At 49.1% G+C, this 17035-nt stretch overlaps 2 protein-coding genes across 54 annotated transcripts in view; both read left to right on the top strand.

Annotated features, from left to right (window-relative positions):
* The window catches only part of KDM4A (lysine demethylase 4A), a 57713-nt gene extending 43600 nt beyond the window's left edge, over window positions 1-14113 (top strand). For 4 of the 6 annotated variants that reach the window (XM_045372530.3, XM_045372534.3, XM_045372536.3 and 1 more), the window contains 7 exons: window positions 581-636; window positions 2325-2433; window positions 3021-3206; window positions 6142-6312; window positions 12248-12367; window positions 12651-12743; window positions 12861-14113. In XM_045372530.3, the coding sequence (XP_045228465.2) occupies window positions 581-636; window positions 2325-2433; window positions 3021-3206; window positions 6142-6312; window positions 12248-12367; window positions 12651-12743; window positions 12861-13001 (876 nt within the window). In that variant the 3' untranslated portion in view covers window positions 13002-14113. Of the gene's footprint in view, window positions 1-580; window positions 637-2324; window positions 2434-3020; window positions 3207-6141; window positions 6313-9172; window positions 9339-12247; window positions 12368-12650; window positions 12744-12825 lie in introns of those variants that run through there. The other 2 variants (XM_045372537.3, XM_045372538.3) reach the window with 2 other exon arrangements.
* Window positions 14114-16170: 2057 nt separating this feature from the next.
* The window catches only part of ST3GAL3 (ST3 beta-galactoside alpha-2,3-sialyltransferase 3), a 233081-nt gene continuing 232216 nt past the window's right edge, over window positions 16171-17035 (top strand). For 46 of the 48 annotated variants that reach the window (XR_012421289.1, XR_012421278.1, XR_012421280.1 and 43 more), the window contains exon 1: window positions 16171-16328. The gene's annotated coding sequence lies outside the window, so the exon portion shown is untranslated. Of the gene's footprint in view, window positions 16329-16437; window positions 16722-17035 lie in introns of those variants that run through there. The other 2 variants (XM_074009438.1, XM_074009431.1) reach the window with 1 other exon arrangement.

Raw genomic sequence — 17035 nt, 5'->3', positions numbered from 1 at the left:
CTGGTACGCGGCGATGTCAGAGAGCAAGTATTGTGAGAGTAAATCCTATGACAGTGAGAGCGGTTGCTGCCCACTTAACGGAGTCTGGACGCTGTGTTAGCTCCATTATGTGAAGACCAACTAGTGGTCTTCCTGTAGGAAGAACAATAACTCCCTTAAAAGAATTTAGCCATTTTGAGTTGGAGCCTCAGAAAGGGGCTCAGATGATTCATTGTGCAGTTTTCTCTTCACTGTACCCCTGGAACCTGGCTGTACCTAGCCCACAAAAGAAGCAGTCAGATCCCTGTCGTGCCTCTAGTTTGAGCAAAGTATCTTTCATGACTTTGCTAAGAGTTGTTATTAGCAGTAAACAGTGAGGAGGATTATATGAAGTCATGCGAATACTTGGCACACTTTAGCCCTGAGTGGCCTCTCCTTCCGACAGGGCGTCCTGGTGCAGGGGCTGCCTGGGTGAAGCCCCACATGCTATTATGCTGCTTTCTTATGTGGAGGAGTTGCCCAAAGCAGGTCCAGGGGAGAGCAGATTGAATGTTAATGACTTGGTGTTAACCACTTTTTCCTCCCTCTCCTTTCTTGGCAGGACTGCTGTTTATGCTCATTACGAGGAGGGGCCCTGCAGAGAGCAAATGATGACAGGTAAGTTTCCTGAGCAGTGCCTTGGAATGCACAGGCTCAAGTTCTGAAGCACACAGTGTCTTTGTGAGGGCACTAGCTGTTCTTCTGAATGACTGATGAGGATTTGGGAAGCACATCGTGTGGAGCTGGAATAGCATCTCCAAGACTCATTTTAAAAATGGAATGCTAAGGGAGCCAAGCAGTCTCAGACTTTCCAACTCTAGCTGCTCCTCTGCAGCAGAGATGTCAGTGACATCCTCCTTTGGAGGCGCTAAGAATGGACTCATGAGAATATGAAGGCTGTGAAGGTGATGCGCAGGGACTGTGTGGGCTGGAGTGAGGACATTCACCTTGTCACAGCTGGCGCTGGTGCGCAGAGGCGGCCACAGGCTAGCAAGCACTTCTCCACGTGGCAAACTCCCTGGCTCAGACCTGGTATTTGGAATGAGGCGAGTGTGCTCAAGGGCGACACTGAGGAGAGCTCAGACAGGCCCACCCACTATGGAACCAAATCTACTGAAGTTTCTGGGCTTCTCAGCTGTTGGACAGCTCATTTTTATGGAGTGAATCTTTGTGCTTAGACATGTGCTTGGTTGCTCTGAGGTGGAAATGTAAGATGAATGAGGTTTCTGACCTGGAAGAGCTGGCTGTTTAGGGCATGGTGCATGCAGGTCAGTGCTGAGTATCCTGCTTTTAAGTAGAATCCCGTGGCAACTTGCAGCACATGTTCAGTCCAGCCGCCTGCCCTCAAGAGTCCCTGTCATGCTGTCCCTGAGAGATGGCTACTCTGCTTGCTGCTTCTGCTCCTTCAGAGGCACTTGCTGCCATTATTTGAGGTCATTGTGTTCCTCACAATCACAGGATAGTGCTGGGAACATTCTTACTTGGAGTGGAAATGGCTCTGCTTGAACCTCTCACCTTTCCTCTGAATGCCTGTTCTTCCCTCCAGGGCCACCCAGAACAAATCCGTTCCTACTCTAAAAAGACAGCCCCACTAGTACTGCAGACAGCTTCATGGAGCCCCAGTGTTGTCTGTTGTAGGTTTTCACGTAGCATGGTTTTAAGAGTTGTCACCATTTTAGTTCTTTTCCTCTTGGTGCATGCTAGTTTCTCAAAATGTCCAAAACTTACTTTAGTTCAAGGATGTCCGTTGAATAGACCTCTCAGAGTAAGTGGAGCTTGGGTCAAACCTTAAGGATTAAAGAGTGAGTCAGCTATGGAAAAAGGGAGCAGAAGGGAGAGGTCATTTCAGCCTGGGGGAGAGGTTTGGGCAGAGGCCAAGAGAGAGAGCTGTGATTACTGGCAGATTGGGGCACAGCCGGGGATGTTTTCAGGAAGCACTTGGGTCCTGTGGTAAAGAGGTCTGCATAGAGCTCTCCAATTTATTCTCACTCCCTGAAACCTGCCACACACCATTAGCCTGCGGCTCTGCTCATTTTTTAACAGACAGTGAGTGAGTGGTGTAAGAAGCATGATCCTGTGCTAACCTAGGGCAGTGGGCAGTGGCAGCAGTGGGGGTGACACTGCTTCCACATACTCAGAGGAGAGACGGTTCTGGTTCTCACCATCCTGGGTCCCAGGCACGTGCTGGTGGGAGTCAGTGGTCACCCAGGTGAGGGAGGAAGCACTGTCAGCAGGCCCACGTGAGAAGAGAAGGCCGTAGAGCCTTGGGCCCAGAGGTGACTGAGGTAGCCTTTGCCTTTTGGCAGGTGGGTCCACGTTTCATGTGCTGTGGCAATTCTGGAAGCAAGGTTTGTCAACATTGCAGAAAGAAGTCCGGTGGATGTGAGCAAAATCCCCCTGCCCCGCTTCAAACTGGTAAGGGTTTGTAGACTACAGAATTTCCCGACTTACAAGTACCTGGGTAGAAGAGAACAGGGACCCCCTCTGTCCCTTGGTTTTGGTTAGAGTTTGTGATTCTCACTCTGTGGTTAGATTCCTTAGTGGAGGCCAGGTGTGGTGGCTCACGCCTGTAATCCCAGCCCTTTGTGGGGCCGAGGTGAGTGGATCACTTGAGGTCAGGAGTTCAAGACCAGCCTGGGCAACATGGTGAAACCCCAACTCTACTAAAAATATAAAATTAGCCAAGAGTGGTGGTGTGCACCTATAATCCCAGCTCCTCGGGAATCTGAGGCAGGAGAATCACTTGAACCCGGGAGGCGGAGGTTGCAGTGAGCTGAGATTGTGCCACTGCACTCCAGCCTGGGCAACAGAGCAAGACTCTCAAAAAAAAAAAAAAAATTTCTTGGTGGGTAAAGTTGTAACCAGACCTGGATTAGAGCAGGCTGGTGTGTCCTTGTATTTTGGGAAGGACTCTTGCTTGACTTTGCATTTGGGAGGGGAACAATAGAGGAAGCTGTAGTGTCAGTTCCTGCAATCACTGGTTTTCTTCCCCTGTGCTACAGAAATGTATCTTCTGTAAGAAGCGGAGGAAAAGAACTGCTGGCTGCTGTGTGCAGTGTTCTCATGGCCGCTGCCCAACTGCCTTCCACGTGAGCTGCGCTCAGGCTGCCGGTGTGATGATGCAGCCTGATGACTGGCCTTTTGTGGTCTTCATTACCTGCTTTCGGCACAAGATTCCTAATTTGGAGGTGAGAGAGGGTGCCATTTTAGAATCCTCTTGACATTTTTCATGATCATTTTCTCTGCATGTTTTCCATTTATTGTGTCAGGAACAATTTCCTCAAGCATTCTGCATTATGAAGAGTGCTAATGAGTTAAGAGATTGAGAGATGGCCCCTGTCCATCTCCACTCCCTGCCTTGTACTCCATAATCCAGTGACACCAAACTGCTTGTATTTGATTCCTTTTGATTATCTCTTTACTTGTCTGCCTCTCCATCAGGATAAACTCCTTGAGGGTCCATATCTTATTACTGTGGGCATCCTTATTACTTAACCTAGTGTCTGGGACATGCAGAACCTCTGAAAATGTTGAGAACAAATGGGGAGAGCTCCCAAGAGTTAACCGTGTTAACTGTTAGCCAGACAGTAGAGATTTCTGCAGTTCTCTGAATGGTAGAGATTAGAGAAAAAGTGACATGTAATGTTAGCTAGAGGAGCTACGAAGAGGATTGGGTAGAAGGTGGCATTTGAAGTGGGTCTTAAACAATAAGAAGGAATTGTGTGCAGAGACTGTTGTGTGCAGAGCTTCAGAAACAGAACAAGCAGGTCGTGGAAGAAAGACCATGGAAGACTGGTTATGGGAGTGTGACGGCGTGTGGGAGTGTGATGCCTGAGAGGCGGACAACGGCAGAGGATGAAGGCCCTGCACTGCCACTCTCAGGACTCTGACCTCTCTTCACTGGATGAGGAGAACTTGCTGAATATTTTGATTCTGAACTATAGTTTTTGATAATCACTTAGGTGTGTGTTTGAAGAGAGGATTCAGAGTAAGAATTTGAGGCCAGAAAACCAGTTAGCCTAGGAGAGAGTGAGGTCTTAAATGGGAACACATAGGCAGGGCTTTGGGGTACATTTAACTTTGAGATCCCCCAACAGGTAGAATTGATAGGATTTGATGACCCTCGTGGGTTGAGAAGGGGAGAGGAGGAGGAAAGGGGGAGTGAATACTGAAGATGACTCAGGTTAATCCCTTGAGAGATGGGAAGGATGCTAATATGATGTTAGTAACTGCAATCAGGAACTGAGTTGAAGCAGTGTTGCTCTGCAAGGGAGAGAGGGAGGGATGAGAAAGAGGAAAGTAAATGCTAAGGTCGCTGGAGCATTCTGGAGAGTAACTGTGAGGGTAAAGATTTGGCTATTAGCATTTAACAGCATAGTTAAATCTAGTTCCCATTAGAAACTGGGCTCCGGAGATTCCCAGTGGGAGGAGCAGGTAGCAGAGCATGAACCAGTGAAAGCAGCTGAGAAAGTGAGGCAAGCCAGTGGGAGGAAGGAGGGTCACATTCAACAGAGAAGGCAGGGCTGGCGTGGTGGTCACTAAGTACCACAAACTGGAGTGTCCCTGTGGGGTAGTCAGGTCAGATGCCAGACCATAGTCGGGGAAGGCTCTGCCATGAGTGAGTTACAATCTAATAGAAGAGACGATCATACAGGTTTGACAACAATGTGGTAAATACATAATCAAAGGAAGAACGTGATAGACGGCCAGCCCAGAAGGATAAACTTTTCACTCTGCCATTTGGGATTGCAGAAAAGTCCTGGTTGGCTGACTGCATTCTTTTTCATAAAGATGTTGAACATGACAGGTGGTCAGGGGTACGGTTAGGACCTTAGGAAGATGGGAACATATTCTAGTGAGAATGAGACTCCGGAGTGTCTCAAGGGCCCTGTCATAGCCATCCCTGGTGCCCTCACCATGCCCTTCTCATTGTGAACTTGCCCTTGATGCAGGTAAAAACTTGAGGTAGTACGAGTCACAGATATGATAGGGAAATAGGAGTTTTTTCATACATAGAATAGTTATTTTGTGATAATCATTAGTACTCCACATGCTTAAGCTGGCAGCTGTAGACTGCTGGTGCTATGAGGAAATTGGGGGGACTGATGAGTTAGTATTTCTTTCACTGATTTATTCTTCAAATAGTTATTGAGCATTTACTATATGCCAGGCACAGTTTTAGGTGCCAGGACTATACCACTGAACAAGACAAAAAAGTCCTTGCCCTTCTGGTGCATACAGTATAGTTGAAGGATACATAGAAGCAAGTAAATACACAGTATAGCAGATGGTGAGAAGTGCAGGGATAAAAATTAAGTCAGATAAGGGGAATGGAAGATTAAGTAGTAAGGAATGACATCAATAAGTTGACACTGGGATGGGAGTCAGTGTGCAAGTAACTGGGGAATGGCATCTCAGGTAGAAGAACCAGCAGTGCCAAAGCCCTGAGTGGCAGCACATGTGGCATACTCATTCAGGGAACAGCAAGGGGGGCCAGCATGGCTGGGGCAGAGTGCCTGGGCAGGCTAGCAGTTGCGCTTGGAAATGAGGCTGTCACATGCTTTGTGATCTTGTTTGCATCAAGGGCAAGTTCAGGATGAGAAGGGCATGGTGAGGGCACCAGAGATGGCAATGGCAGGGCCCTTGGAATGGGGGGCAGTTCGTCATGTGTAACTGGAGACATCTGGGAAACCTAAGTCTTTGTGCCCTAGCCCTGAGGGTAATGCCGATGCTAAGATGTGGTGCAGCTTTGCCCCTCAGGACACCTATTGAGTCTTTCCTTCCATACTTTGATGTCAGTTCTTGGCAAGATCAGAGAAGTCCTTGTTGTTCAGAGGGTTCTGGGTAAGACAATGTGGTATAAGGGCCAGTTGTGGACTAGCTAAATTTATGGGAGGAGCTAAATTTATGGAGGAAAATGTGGTACTGGTCTCTTCCAGTGTCCTGGCTGGGATGGTGGGTATCTGGAAAGGCTTGTTTTAGCTCCCATCTCTTCTCTCCTTTTTACTTGTACTTTCTCATGTTTATCTTTCCCTGATAAGGAGGAACTAATTGATCTTGGTCTCCATATGCCAGGCCTGCCAACTCCACGTGTGAGTAACCGAAGCCTCTGTTTTTTTCCAGCGTGCCAAGGGGGCCTTGCAAAGCATCACTGCAGGCCAGAAAGTCATTAGCAAGCATAAGAACGGGCGCTTCTACCAGTGTGAAGTGGTCAGGCTCACCACTGAGACCTTCTATGAAGTCAACTTTGATGATGGCTCCTTCAGCGACAATCTTTATCCTGAGGACATAGTGGTAATAACTGCATGGAGCTTCTCAGGCGGTTTGGAATGGGGGATGTTTCTAAGGTCTGGCTGGCAGACTGTGTGTGTGTGCCTGCTGCTTCTAGCCAGGTCCATGGTCCCATCACCTGGTCCTCAAACAGAAAGAAGCATCTGTACCAGTCTTTCCTTGCAAAGAAAACTGCATGCTGCTAGGCTACCCTATATTCCCTAGAAGTACCTGGGAATCAGTATACTTTTTCTGCAATTCCTTGAAACCTGCAACTGTTGCTGTCTAAATTATCCTTGAGGGCATTCTAGTGCAATAGGAGAGCCCAGGCTTTGGAATCAAATGTGCCAATACCAGCTTCATTGCCTAGTAGCTGTGTGATTTTAGGAGAATTATCCAACTCTCTTTTCTACCAGGCCCTCTTAGTAGAGGTATAGAATCTGCTTTTGTTTCTTCACAGTGGGCTTTAGGGCTGAGTAGAAACTGCCTGGAGACACCACTGGCCTGCTTATGTTATTACCACCTGAGATACGGTGGCCCCACATGGACCCAGTTCTAGGTCTGGCTTGGTATTGAGGATTTAGTTCAGGTTTCCCCTACCCCCACCTTGCCTTTTCAGTTGGTAGACTAACCACCAAAGTAGAGAGGAATGAAACAATTTTTTCCTTTAACAAATCAGGTATTGTCCCATGTTTATACCACATTAGCCACTCAGTTGCTAAAAGCACATTCATAGTTATAAGGTAGACTTATAGAAAAGGCGACATTAGTAGTACTCATAGCAGTAGAAAAGGCGACATTAGTAGTACTCATAGCAGTAGTATAGCTGTCATTTATTTACATTTTATTTATTTTTATTATTATTTTTTGAGACGGAGTCTCGCTCTGTTGCCCAGGCTGGAGTGCAGTGGCGCAATCTCGGCTCACTGCAAGCTCTGCCTCCCGGGTTTGCGCCATTCTCCTGCCTCAGCCTCCCGAGTAGCTGGGACTACAGGCGCCTGCCACCGCGCCCGGCTAATTTTTTTGTATTTTTAGTAGAGACGGGGTTTCACCGTGTTAGCCAGGATGGTCTCGATCTCCTCCTCGTGATCTGCCCGTCTCGGCCTCCCAAAGTGCTGGGATTACAGGTGTGAGCCACCGCGCCCGGCCTATTTACATTTTATTTTTGAGACAGGGTTTCACTCTGACACCCAGGCTGGAGTGCAGTAGCACAATCTCAGCTCACTGCAGCCTCAACTTGCTGGATTCAGGTGATCCTCCCACCTCAGCCTCCCTGGTAGCTGGGACTACAGGCACGCACCACCATAGCCTGCTAATTTTTTAATTTTTTGTAGAGATGGGCTTTTACTGTGTTCCCCAGGCTGGTCTCGAACTCCTGGGCTCAAGTGATCTGCCCACCCTTGGCCTCTCAAAGTGTTGGGATTACAGGCATGAGCCTCTGTGCCCGGCCTTATTTTTTTTTTTGAGAGATCAGGTCTCACTCTGTCACTTAGGCTGGAACGCAGTGGCTATATCATAGCTCACTGCAATCTCAAACTCCTGAACTGAAGTGATACTCCTGCTTCAGCTTCCCAGGTAGCTGGGACTACAGGCACATGCAACCATGCCTGGCTAATTTTTAAATTTTTTGTAGTGACAAGGGTCTTGCTTTGTTGCTCAGGCTGGTCTCGAACTCCCAGCTTGAAGCAATCCTCACATCTTGGGCCCCCAAACCACTGGGATTACAAGAGTTTGAGCCACCACACCTGGCCCTTGCTGTAATTTATTAAGCTGGTACAGTATGCCAGGGGCTATGCTAAGTGGTTATTTCAAGTATCTCTTTATTTTCTCATACCCACTCTGAGAAGTATGTGGTATTATCTCTAACTTACGGTGGTTTCAGTACTCCATTTTCTACAAGTTAGAGACCCCAAAGAGCCTGTGTTTCTCTGGGTTACATCTAAAAGTATTTATCCTTATTAGAAGTTAAAGCAGATTGATTTAAAATAATCAATTTTTTTAGATTAAAAATAACTTTTCTAAAACAAAAACAAAAGATTGCCATTTTCCTGCAATTTTGCAAATCTCTTTAATGTCACTTTTTTTTTTTTTTGAGACGGAGTCTCTGTCGCCTAGGCTAGAGTACAGTGGCGCGATCTTGGCTCACTGCAAGCTCTACCTCCTGGGTTCACGCCATTCTCCTGCCTCAGCCTCCTGAGTAGCTGGGACTACAGGCACCCGCCACCGTGCCCAGCTAATTTTTTGTATTTTTAGTAGAGACGGTGTTTCACCATGTTAGCCAGGATGGTCTCGATCTCCTGACCTCGTGATCCTCCTGCCTTGGCCTCCCAAAGTTCTGGGATTACAGGCGTGAGCCACTGTGCCTGACCTTAATGTCACTTCTTGATTCAATCTATTGTGATACACTGTTTAGGTTAAAGTATAGGAAGAAAATTCAGCTTTGCACAGATATGTAATTGGAAAAAGGAGAAGTTTTTTTTGTTTTTGTTTTTTAAGATAGGGTTTCACTCCCATCACCCACATTGGAGTGCAATGCAGCAATCTCAACTCACTGCAGCCTCCGCATACCCGGCTCAAGTGATTCTGCTGCCTCAGCCTCCCAAGTAGCTGGGACTGTAGGCGCCTGTCACTGGTGCCCAGCTGATTTTTTAATTTTTTGTAGAGATAGGGTTTTGCCTTGTTGCCCAGGCTGGTCTCAAAACTCCTGGGCTCAAGCAATCTGCCTACCTCAGACTCCCAAAGTGCTGGGATTACATCTGTGAGCCACCACACCCAGTCAAGGGAGGTATTTTAACAGTCTTTTGGGTAATTGTGATTATTATTCTCTGACATCCACCAAAACTCAATGGAAGTAACAACTTTTTTTTTTGTTTGTTTTTTTAAGAGATGATGTCTTGCTTTGTTGACCAAGCACTTCCCGAGTAGCTGGGACTACAGGCATGCCTGGCTATTTGTAGAAATGGGGTCTTGCCATCTTGCCCAGAGTAGTCTCAAACTCCTGGGCTCAAGCGATTCTCTTGCCTCAACCTCCCAAAGTGCTGGGATTACAGGTGTGAGCCACTGCTTCTGGTAGGTTCTTAAGTTAGTTGCAGTGTGGAATCTGAAAGGTCAGTGAACGTTTCATACTGTTAACACTAAAACCCACTGGTCTCTTCTGAATGGATCTTTCACCCATGCATCCTTTTATAACATCATACATTGATCATTTAGAAAATACTGGTGCACTGGCCTATGGATAGCCTCTAAATGTTGTTAAATATTATTATAATTTTTTTTTTCTTTTTTTTTCAGACAGAGTCTTGCTCTGTCGCCAGGCTGGAGTGCAGTGGTGCAATCTTGGCTCACTGCAACCTCCACCACCTGGGTTCAAGCGGTTCTCCTGCCTCAGCCTCCCAAGCTGGGACTACAGATGTGCGCCACCACGCCCAACTAATTTTTGTATTTTTAGTAGAGATGGGGTTTCACTATGTTGTCTAGGCTGGACTCAATCTCTTGACCTCGTGATCTGCCTGCCTCGGCCTCCCAAAGTGCTGGGATTACAGGCGTGAGCCACCGCGCCCAGCCATAAATGTTTTAAAAATTACATTTGTTAGTATCACTAATAATAATATAAAAACTTGGAATTTTGGGAAGCTTCAAGCTCACAGTTGTGAATGCCGCTTCTCTGAAATGCTAATATTTGCTTGAAAGCCTGAATTTTATTATTGGCAACAGATACCGACTCTTGTTTTCCTTGATATGACAGGCGTTCACTTAATTCGTTTTCAAGAAGATGTCTGCCACATACCTAAGTCTGAAAAGCCACAGTTTGTCAGTCACTTTTTTTCTTTTTTAAAATTTTATTTCATAGAGTGTTTTAAAGACAGGGTACCGCTCTGTTGCACAGCATCACTGCTGGAGTGCAGTGGCATAATCATGGCTCACTGCAGCCTCATCCTCCTGGGCTCAAGCAATCCTCAGCCTTCTGAGTAGCTGGGACTATAGGCACGTGCCACCATACCTGGCTAATTTTTTATGTTTTGTAGAGATGGGATCTCCCCTGTTTTGTCCAGGCTGGTCTTGAACTCCTGGGCTGATGCGATCCTCCTACCTCTGCCTCCCAAAGTGAGGGATTACAGGCATGAGCCACCGTGCCCGGCCCAGTAATTTTTTTCAAATAAAACTGGTATTCCATGAACAAAGCAGCTAGTGTAATTCACAACTCAAACAACACAGATATATTTCTTTGAGACAACCAAAAGTGTTTTATGAGGACTTAGCACATGTACTCAATGATTCAGATTTAACAAAATTAATAATTTTTACTGCTTCATCAAGGGATATGTTACATGCAATTGAGTTTTTGCTCTTTTCTCCTAAATTATGAGTGTACAGTGGTGAAAAATGCAATAACAACTAGTAGAGCTTGGGGTCAGTGCCTTGATGTGCACTCAGGTGCCAGCATTTGTACCTATCCTAGGTAAATGACAACACAGTGACAAAGGCTAATAGTTTAATATTATAAAAATAGTCATGTCTCACTTGCTCCCTGACAGTGTCTCAGGAACCCCTCAGAGGTTCACAGACCACATTTTCAGAAGTGCTGTTATAGGAGGTGGAACTGAATTGCAGAGAACTTAAGCAATTTATCAAATACCAAACATTTGAGTAGTTAAATCTTAGAACACCTCAGATATTGGGTGGAGGAGGCTGTAGTTTATGCCTAAGTGTTAGATTGATACAAAATGTATTTACTGATTACCTATTCAATAAATAAGTAGGGAACTGTTTCCACTCAACAAATGAATGGTAGCGTGATTGTAAGAGCAGTTGTGAGCATCCACATCCTTTTAGACTCACTGCCCTGCCCCTCTCTGATTTTTATTTTTTAAGCCATGTCCCTAAGGACCTTCTCTCAGGTATACCCATCAGACCTTTCATTCAGCCAATATGCTTGTGTGTTAACCTCCCCCCCATATACCAAGCCCTATGCTGGGAATACGATGAGGACTTGGGGTACTTACCTGCTTCTGGAAGGAATAAAAGTTCTGAAGTACTTTGTCAGGTCCCATGGTAGGTGATCCTTTCTCATCTTTCTTGTTAAGAACATATTTCTTGGTTGGGCACAGTGGCTCATGCCTGTAATCCCACCACTTTGGCAAGCTGAGGCAGGCAGATCACCTGAGGTCAGGAGTTCGAGACCAGGCTGGCCAACATGGTGAAGCCCCGTCTCTACTAAAAATACAAAAATTAGCCGGGCATGGTGGCATGTGCCTGTTGTCCCAGCTACTTGGGAGGCTGAGGCAGGAGGATTGCTAGAACCCAGGAGACTCCATCTCGGAGTCTCGCTCTGTCGCCCAGGCTGGAGTGCAGTGGCGCAATCTCGGCTCACTGCAAGCTCCACCTCCTGGGTTCATGCCATTCTCCTGCCTCAGCCTCCCGAGTAGCTGGGACTACAGGTGCCCGCCACCATGCCTGACTAATTTTTTGTGTTTTTAGTATAGACAGGGTTTCACCATGTTAGCCAGGATGGTCTATATCTCCTGAATTCGTTATCTGCCTGCCTCAGCCTCCCAAAGTGCTGGGATTACAGGCATGAGCCACCATGCCTGGCCAAGAAAAAAACATTTCTTATAGTTGAGTATGGTTCTGGTATTTTTTCATGGCAGAGCCCTGGAGAACCCTCAGGGGAACAGTTGAGGGAATTTAAGAAGGACTCTCGATTCTGGCACTTAACTCCTGTGTTTACTAAGTTTATTATAGCTTGATTTTTTTTTTTTTGGTCACCTAGAAGCAGGAGAGGGCAGAGATAGGGGCAGACTTTGACTTAGCAAGGTCTTTAACATTTTTCAGCCCAGAGAGCTGCCTTGCTCTCTAAAACAGTTACTTTGTCCTGGTTCACTCTTCCCTGAGTAGAGGACAGTTACCTTTGTGTGCAGGTGGACCTTCCTTTCACCCTCCTTCCTTCCTGTTTCCTCAGAGCCAGGACTGTCTCCAGTTGGGTCCTCCTGCTGAAGGGGAAGTGGTCCAAGTGAGATGGACAGATGGCCAAGTCTATGGAGCCAAGTTTGTGGCCTCCCACCCTATCCAAATGTACCAGGTATACATAGGTTCTACCTTTCTAGGGAGTGGGGGGTGCTTGATTAATTCTGTGCTTCCTGTTGGGCCAGAGGCAAGTCTTTGCTCTTAGGAGAGCTAATAGGCTGGTAACCCTTTCAGAGCTAGGGGTCTGTCCTGTGTCCAGTCTGCCAAATGTGAAGTAAGGTAGTCCTTATTTTAGTGTGCTAACTCCTTCCTTTGACTGTAGGAGACTGCCACTGTGCATGGGAACCAGGGAAAGAGTCAGGGATATCCTAGCCAAAAGGCCTTTGTTTCCTTGGTAGGTGGAGTTTGAGGATGGCTCACAGCTTGTGGTTAAGAGAGATGATGTATACACACTGGATGAAGAGCTTCCCAAGAGAGTCAAATCTAGACTGGTGAGTATTTTCTGTGTGTCCCCAGTTCCTGTCTTGGAGGGAGGGAACAAGGCAAGGATGCATCCCTTTGTATTTTTCTTAGGGTAGCTGACATTTGGCTTGCTTATTCTTCTATAGTCAGTAGCCTCAGACATGCGCTTCAATGAGATTTTCACAGAGAAAGAGGTTAAGCAAGAAAAGAAACGGCAACGAGTTATCAACTCAAGATACCGGGAAGATTATATTGAGCCTGCACTATACCGGGCCATCATGGAGTAGGTGCTTCCAGGGTCCAAGGAATTCCCAGCCATCCAGGCAAGAGCACTCTGGGTTCCACAGCACAGCAGACATGGAACTCTGAAGTCTCTGAAAGTGAAGTTGTAAAAAGAAAAGGAATGAAATAACCGACCCATCATCCTCCCACCCACCCTCATTGCATTCCGCTGTAGCGAAAGGACGAGCCGTTTCTGGGCACGTGGCAGCAGTCGCTGATCTGCCAGCTACGGGGCTGAGCACTGGAATGCTGTGGCTGCACTGGCCCCAGTCCATAGAGGGGTCAACTGTGCTGGCTGGACTGGCTGCCCTGTTCCTGGCCTAGGACTTAGCTTCATAACTATCACCTGCACCTACTAGGCTGAGGTGCTGGTACTTGCCCCAGCCCCTACTTTTGTATTTATATGTGTGTATGTGTGTGTATGTGTGCGCGCGCGTGTGTGTGTGTATGTATGTTTGGTCTGGACCAGCTTCTGCCAGCCCCTGGCCTTTACTTTCTTCCTTGCCTATGCAGGGCAAACAAAATGTGAAATTCTGCCCTCAGCTGAGCTGAGTAAGGGCTCCTGGGGGTTGGCTGGAGATGGGTGTGGCATCTGTCCAGGCCTGGAACAGCCTCAAGACAGTGCTGGCAGAGCTGCAGTATTGAGATGCTAAGGAGCTGATGCCACCTCTTTGTCTTCCCCTGAAGGAGAACATGGGGATAACATGGGTGTGTGCCCACAACACTCTAGGTGCAGAGCCCCTGTGGCAAAGTATTAGAGGGTGTGGGTGGGGATTACCCTGAAGCGGGGATTTTAATGATGGAAGCAGGCAGAGCCTGGTGGGTGATTCTGTCAACAGAAAATTGCAATCATGCAGGGGCTTACTGTAGGGTTAGGACGAAAAAACTGGGGCCATTGGAGGCCCACTGTGGGTGGGAGGGAGCTGATTTTGGGGTGGGGGTGGGACTAGAGGGCAATACTGAAGGGGTTAAACAGGTTTTTGCTCCTCGAGAATTTGTTTGCCGGGCCCAGGGTTGGAGGGCTTCACACCAATACCCTGTGTATACAAGAATCAGATTTATAATACTTCCCCTTTTTTGTTACGTATGAACACTATAAACCAAATTATTTTGAAAACTGGTGCATCACCTTGTCCTTAGCAATAAAATGTGTTGAGCAGAGGATTGGCTGTCTGCCCCAAGGAGCCCAAGTGGTCCACGTCAGGCTGGGGGTGTATCTAGTCATAGGCTCTGGAGCAGGGCTGTGTATTTGAAGACAAATCAGTAAGGCAGTCCCTAGGAAATTCCAGAGAGTGGGTCCTTTGCTTGTCAAGCTCTGTATTAGGCCAAGTATGGTGGGTCATGGGAACAGGGACACTTCTGGCTCTGAGCACTTCTTTGTTGTGCTTGCTCTGCCTTAGAGACAGGCAGGATGAGGTAACAGGAAGCACCAGACCAATGAGTCCTCTCAACAGAGTATCTCTCACTGCTGCCCCATTTGATACATCTTCGTTGAGCTGGCCTAAGTTCATGCCAGTATCTGTGTTATATACACATTGTGGAACCAGTGTGAAGAACGGGGTGCGTTTTAGGTGCTTGAAAAGCAAGGGACCCAACCTCCAGTGGGATCCTCAGATTGCTCTCCGAGCTGTCTAGTTGGTGAGAAGCTTCCCTGGGGGAAGATGCAATCTCCTTTGGCTGGTGGGTCCCTGAGGTCAAACTGGACAAGGATGGGGAACCATAGAACAGGGAGGGGGGCAATGAAAAGGTGCAGGACTTGGGCGCCCCGGAGCTGCACCGGCTGGCCCTTGAACAGCCAGGCACTTCCTGAGGCATGGCCCTGTCCAGGTGCGGGAGAGGCTTGGGTCAGCTCAGCTACTCTGGATGCTTCCTTGTGCCCCTGCGGGTGAGAGGTGGTTGCTAATGTATCTCATTGTGAAGAAAGGTGCAGGAGGTGATCTTTTTTTATGTCAGCTCCCTCCTGGGGCCCAGAGAGGGAAGTTGGCCTTCCCCCCCCCGCCCCCCGCCCCACTTGAGGATTCCCAGGGGATGTAGCAAGGGAGGCTGGGCAGAACCAGGCCTTAATGGATTGGTGAGAGAGCCCAATTCACTAATCCATCCATCTTTAAAAGAGAGGAACACTTCACCAGGCTTTTTACACAGGGTCCCTACCTTTCTCGATGACCCCACTTCCTCCAGCGGTGGGCGCTGGGTTTAATCCCAGCAGTTTTTACTCAACAGCTGACCAGTTTTCCAGAAACCACTTTTTATTTTGGTCAACGTAATAACTCTTAGGAAACCGCAACTCAGGTGATCCAAATCACACAGACCGGTCTATTCTCCCCCCTACTGGCTGCCTATGCAGTCGGGTCGACCTCGAGAACTGGCCCCAGTCAAAAGCGGCACCTCCTGGTCTGCCAGTCCCTTCCTGCCTTAGGCAGCTCCTCCCAGAAGCCTTTTTGTAGGGCAAACTGCCTTCCCTCAGTAAGGTAGGGCCTTTGGATCCAAGGTTGCAGTTTAAAGACCACCCCAGCTTTGTTGAGGAATACAGTTTTAAATCCCGCCCCAGGCGGATAACACCAGGGCTCAGCCGCAGGAATGAAAAACTGGGGTGGGAGGGCTGCAAAGTGTAAGTGGGGCTTGGAGGCCCTGTGCCATGCCCGGACTAAAAATGTTCTACGAGTCTCTTAACGCTCATCTCCGTGCCCCCTTACCCACCAGGGCCCACGGAGGTCTGAAGCTTTCGGCCTCAGTGAGCGGACTGGGTGCGCTCACAACCTGGAGGGCGAGATGAGATGTTCCTCGGTGTGAAGTGGCGGTGACTACCCCAGCACTTTGCGTTCCCCGCGCGGGCGACGAAACAGGCTCTCGAGGGGAGAGAGCCGTGCGTCCTCTGGGCCGTGAAGCCGGGGGAAGAGGGTTCCTCTAGACGGCTCGACGTGCCCGGGAGAGACACCCGCGCTGAACCTGCAGGCTGTGGCGCTCCACCAGCGCGAAGCTCTAACCCCGCACTTGCCGCAGCTCTGGTCCCGTGGTAGGCGGGGTGGGCGGGCTGGCAAATCCGCGGCTCCTGCGTCTATTGGCCTGCTCGGGGCAGCGCAGCTCCGCATTGGCCAGGTCCTCGCTCCGCCCGGCTTCCGCGCGCCCATTGGTCGCAGGCTCCCGACCGGGTCGCGGCCGCGCGCTCCGCCCGCCGCTGCGTCCCCACTATGGCGGCGCCCATGCAGCCCACCGCGTCGTGGGCGCCCGCCGGGGTCCCCCGCGGCTGTCGCCGCCGCCTCCGCCGCCGCCTCCGCCTTCCTGCCCCGCGTCGGGCCGGGCGCCACCTTCCCCCTGCCTCCCTCTCCGCTGTGGTAAGGGCCTGCCCAGTGCGCTTCGGGGCGCGATGGCTGACCGCGAATAACGGTCACCGCGCCGCCCCGCCCCTCCCCCGCCGGCCGCGGTTCCCGGGCTGGGCGGGGCGCGGAGCCCGCGCGCTAGTGCCCGGGAAGGAGGGGTCGGGGCACGGCCCAGTTGTCCTTCGGGCTAGGGGCCCGGTATGGGGATGACCTCGCCTGGGTGGGGGCCGCCGAGCCTGGGGGAAAGGCCGCCAGGACGCGGGCCAGGAGGTCTGAGGTCATCTCTGTGCGGGACCCCGCAGCGCTGCGCACCTTGGCGCAGAGCCCCGACACCATCATTCGGGCCCTGCTGTGGGAAGAGGAAAGAAAAGTCCAGGGAGCGCCTGAGCGGGAATCGGCAGCGTATGGGTAGTCGTTGTCATTGCTTACTGCTCTAAGGGGGGCCAGAACCGGGGTCAGTTTGATCAGCAAAGTACGCCTCTCTTGCTTCCTTTCCTTCTGGCACTTTCCCCCGTTGTCTCCTCGGTGCTTTTGCTTGCAAGAGAATATATCTTAGAGAGAAGAGCAGATTTGGTTAAGAGAGTGTCCCTTGAACATTTTGGATTCCTTTTTACAACAATGTCCCTTTTTATGATTCCTCAGTAAGCCTCATTTTTGTTTATGTTTCCTTCACGTATGAGGAAGGAGTGAAATCTTATAACTGAATGTAATTAATTGAATGG

This window comes from Macaca fascicularis, chromosome 1 (genome assembly GCF_037993035.2).
Source record: "Macaca fascicularis isolate 582-1 chromosome 1, T2T-MFA8v1.1".
Lineage (NCBI taxonomy): Eukaryota > Metazoa > Chordata > Mammalia > Primates > Cercopithecidae > Macaca > Macaca fascicularis.
The sequence above is the reverse complement of the archived record's forward strand: the minus strand, read 5'-3'. Positions and strand labels throughout refer to the sequence as shown.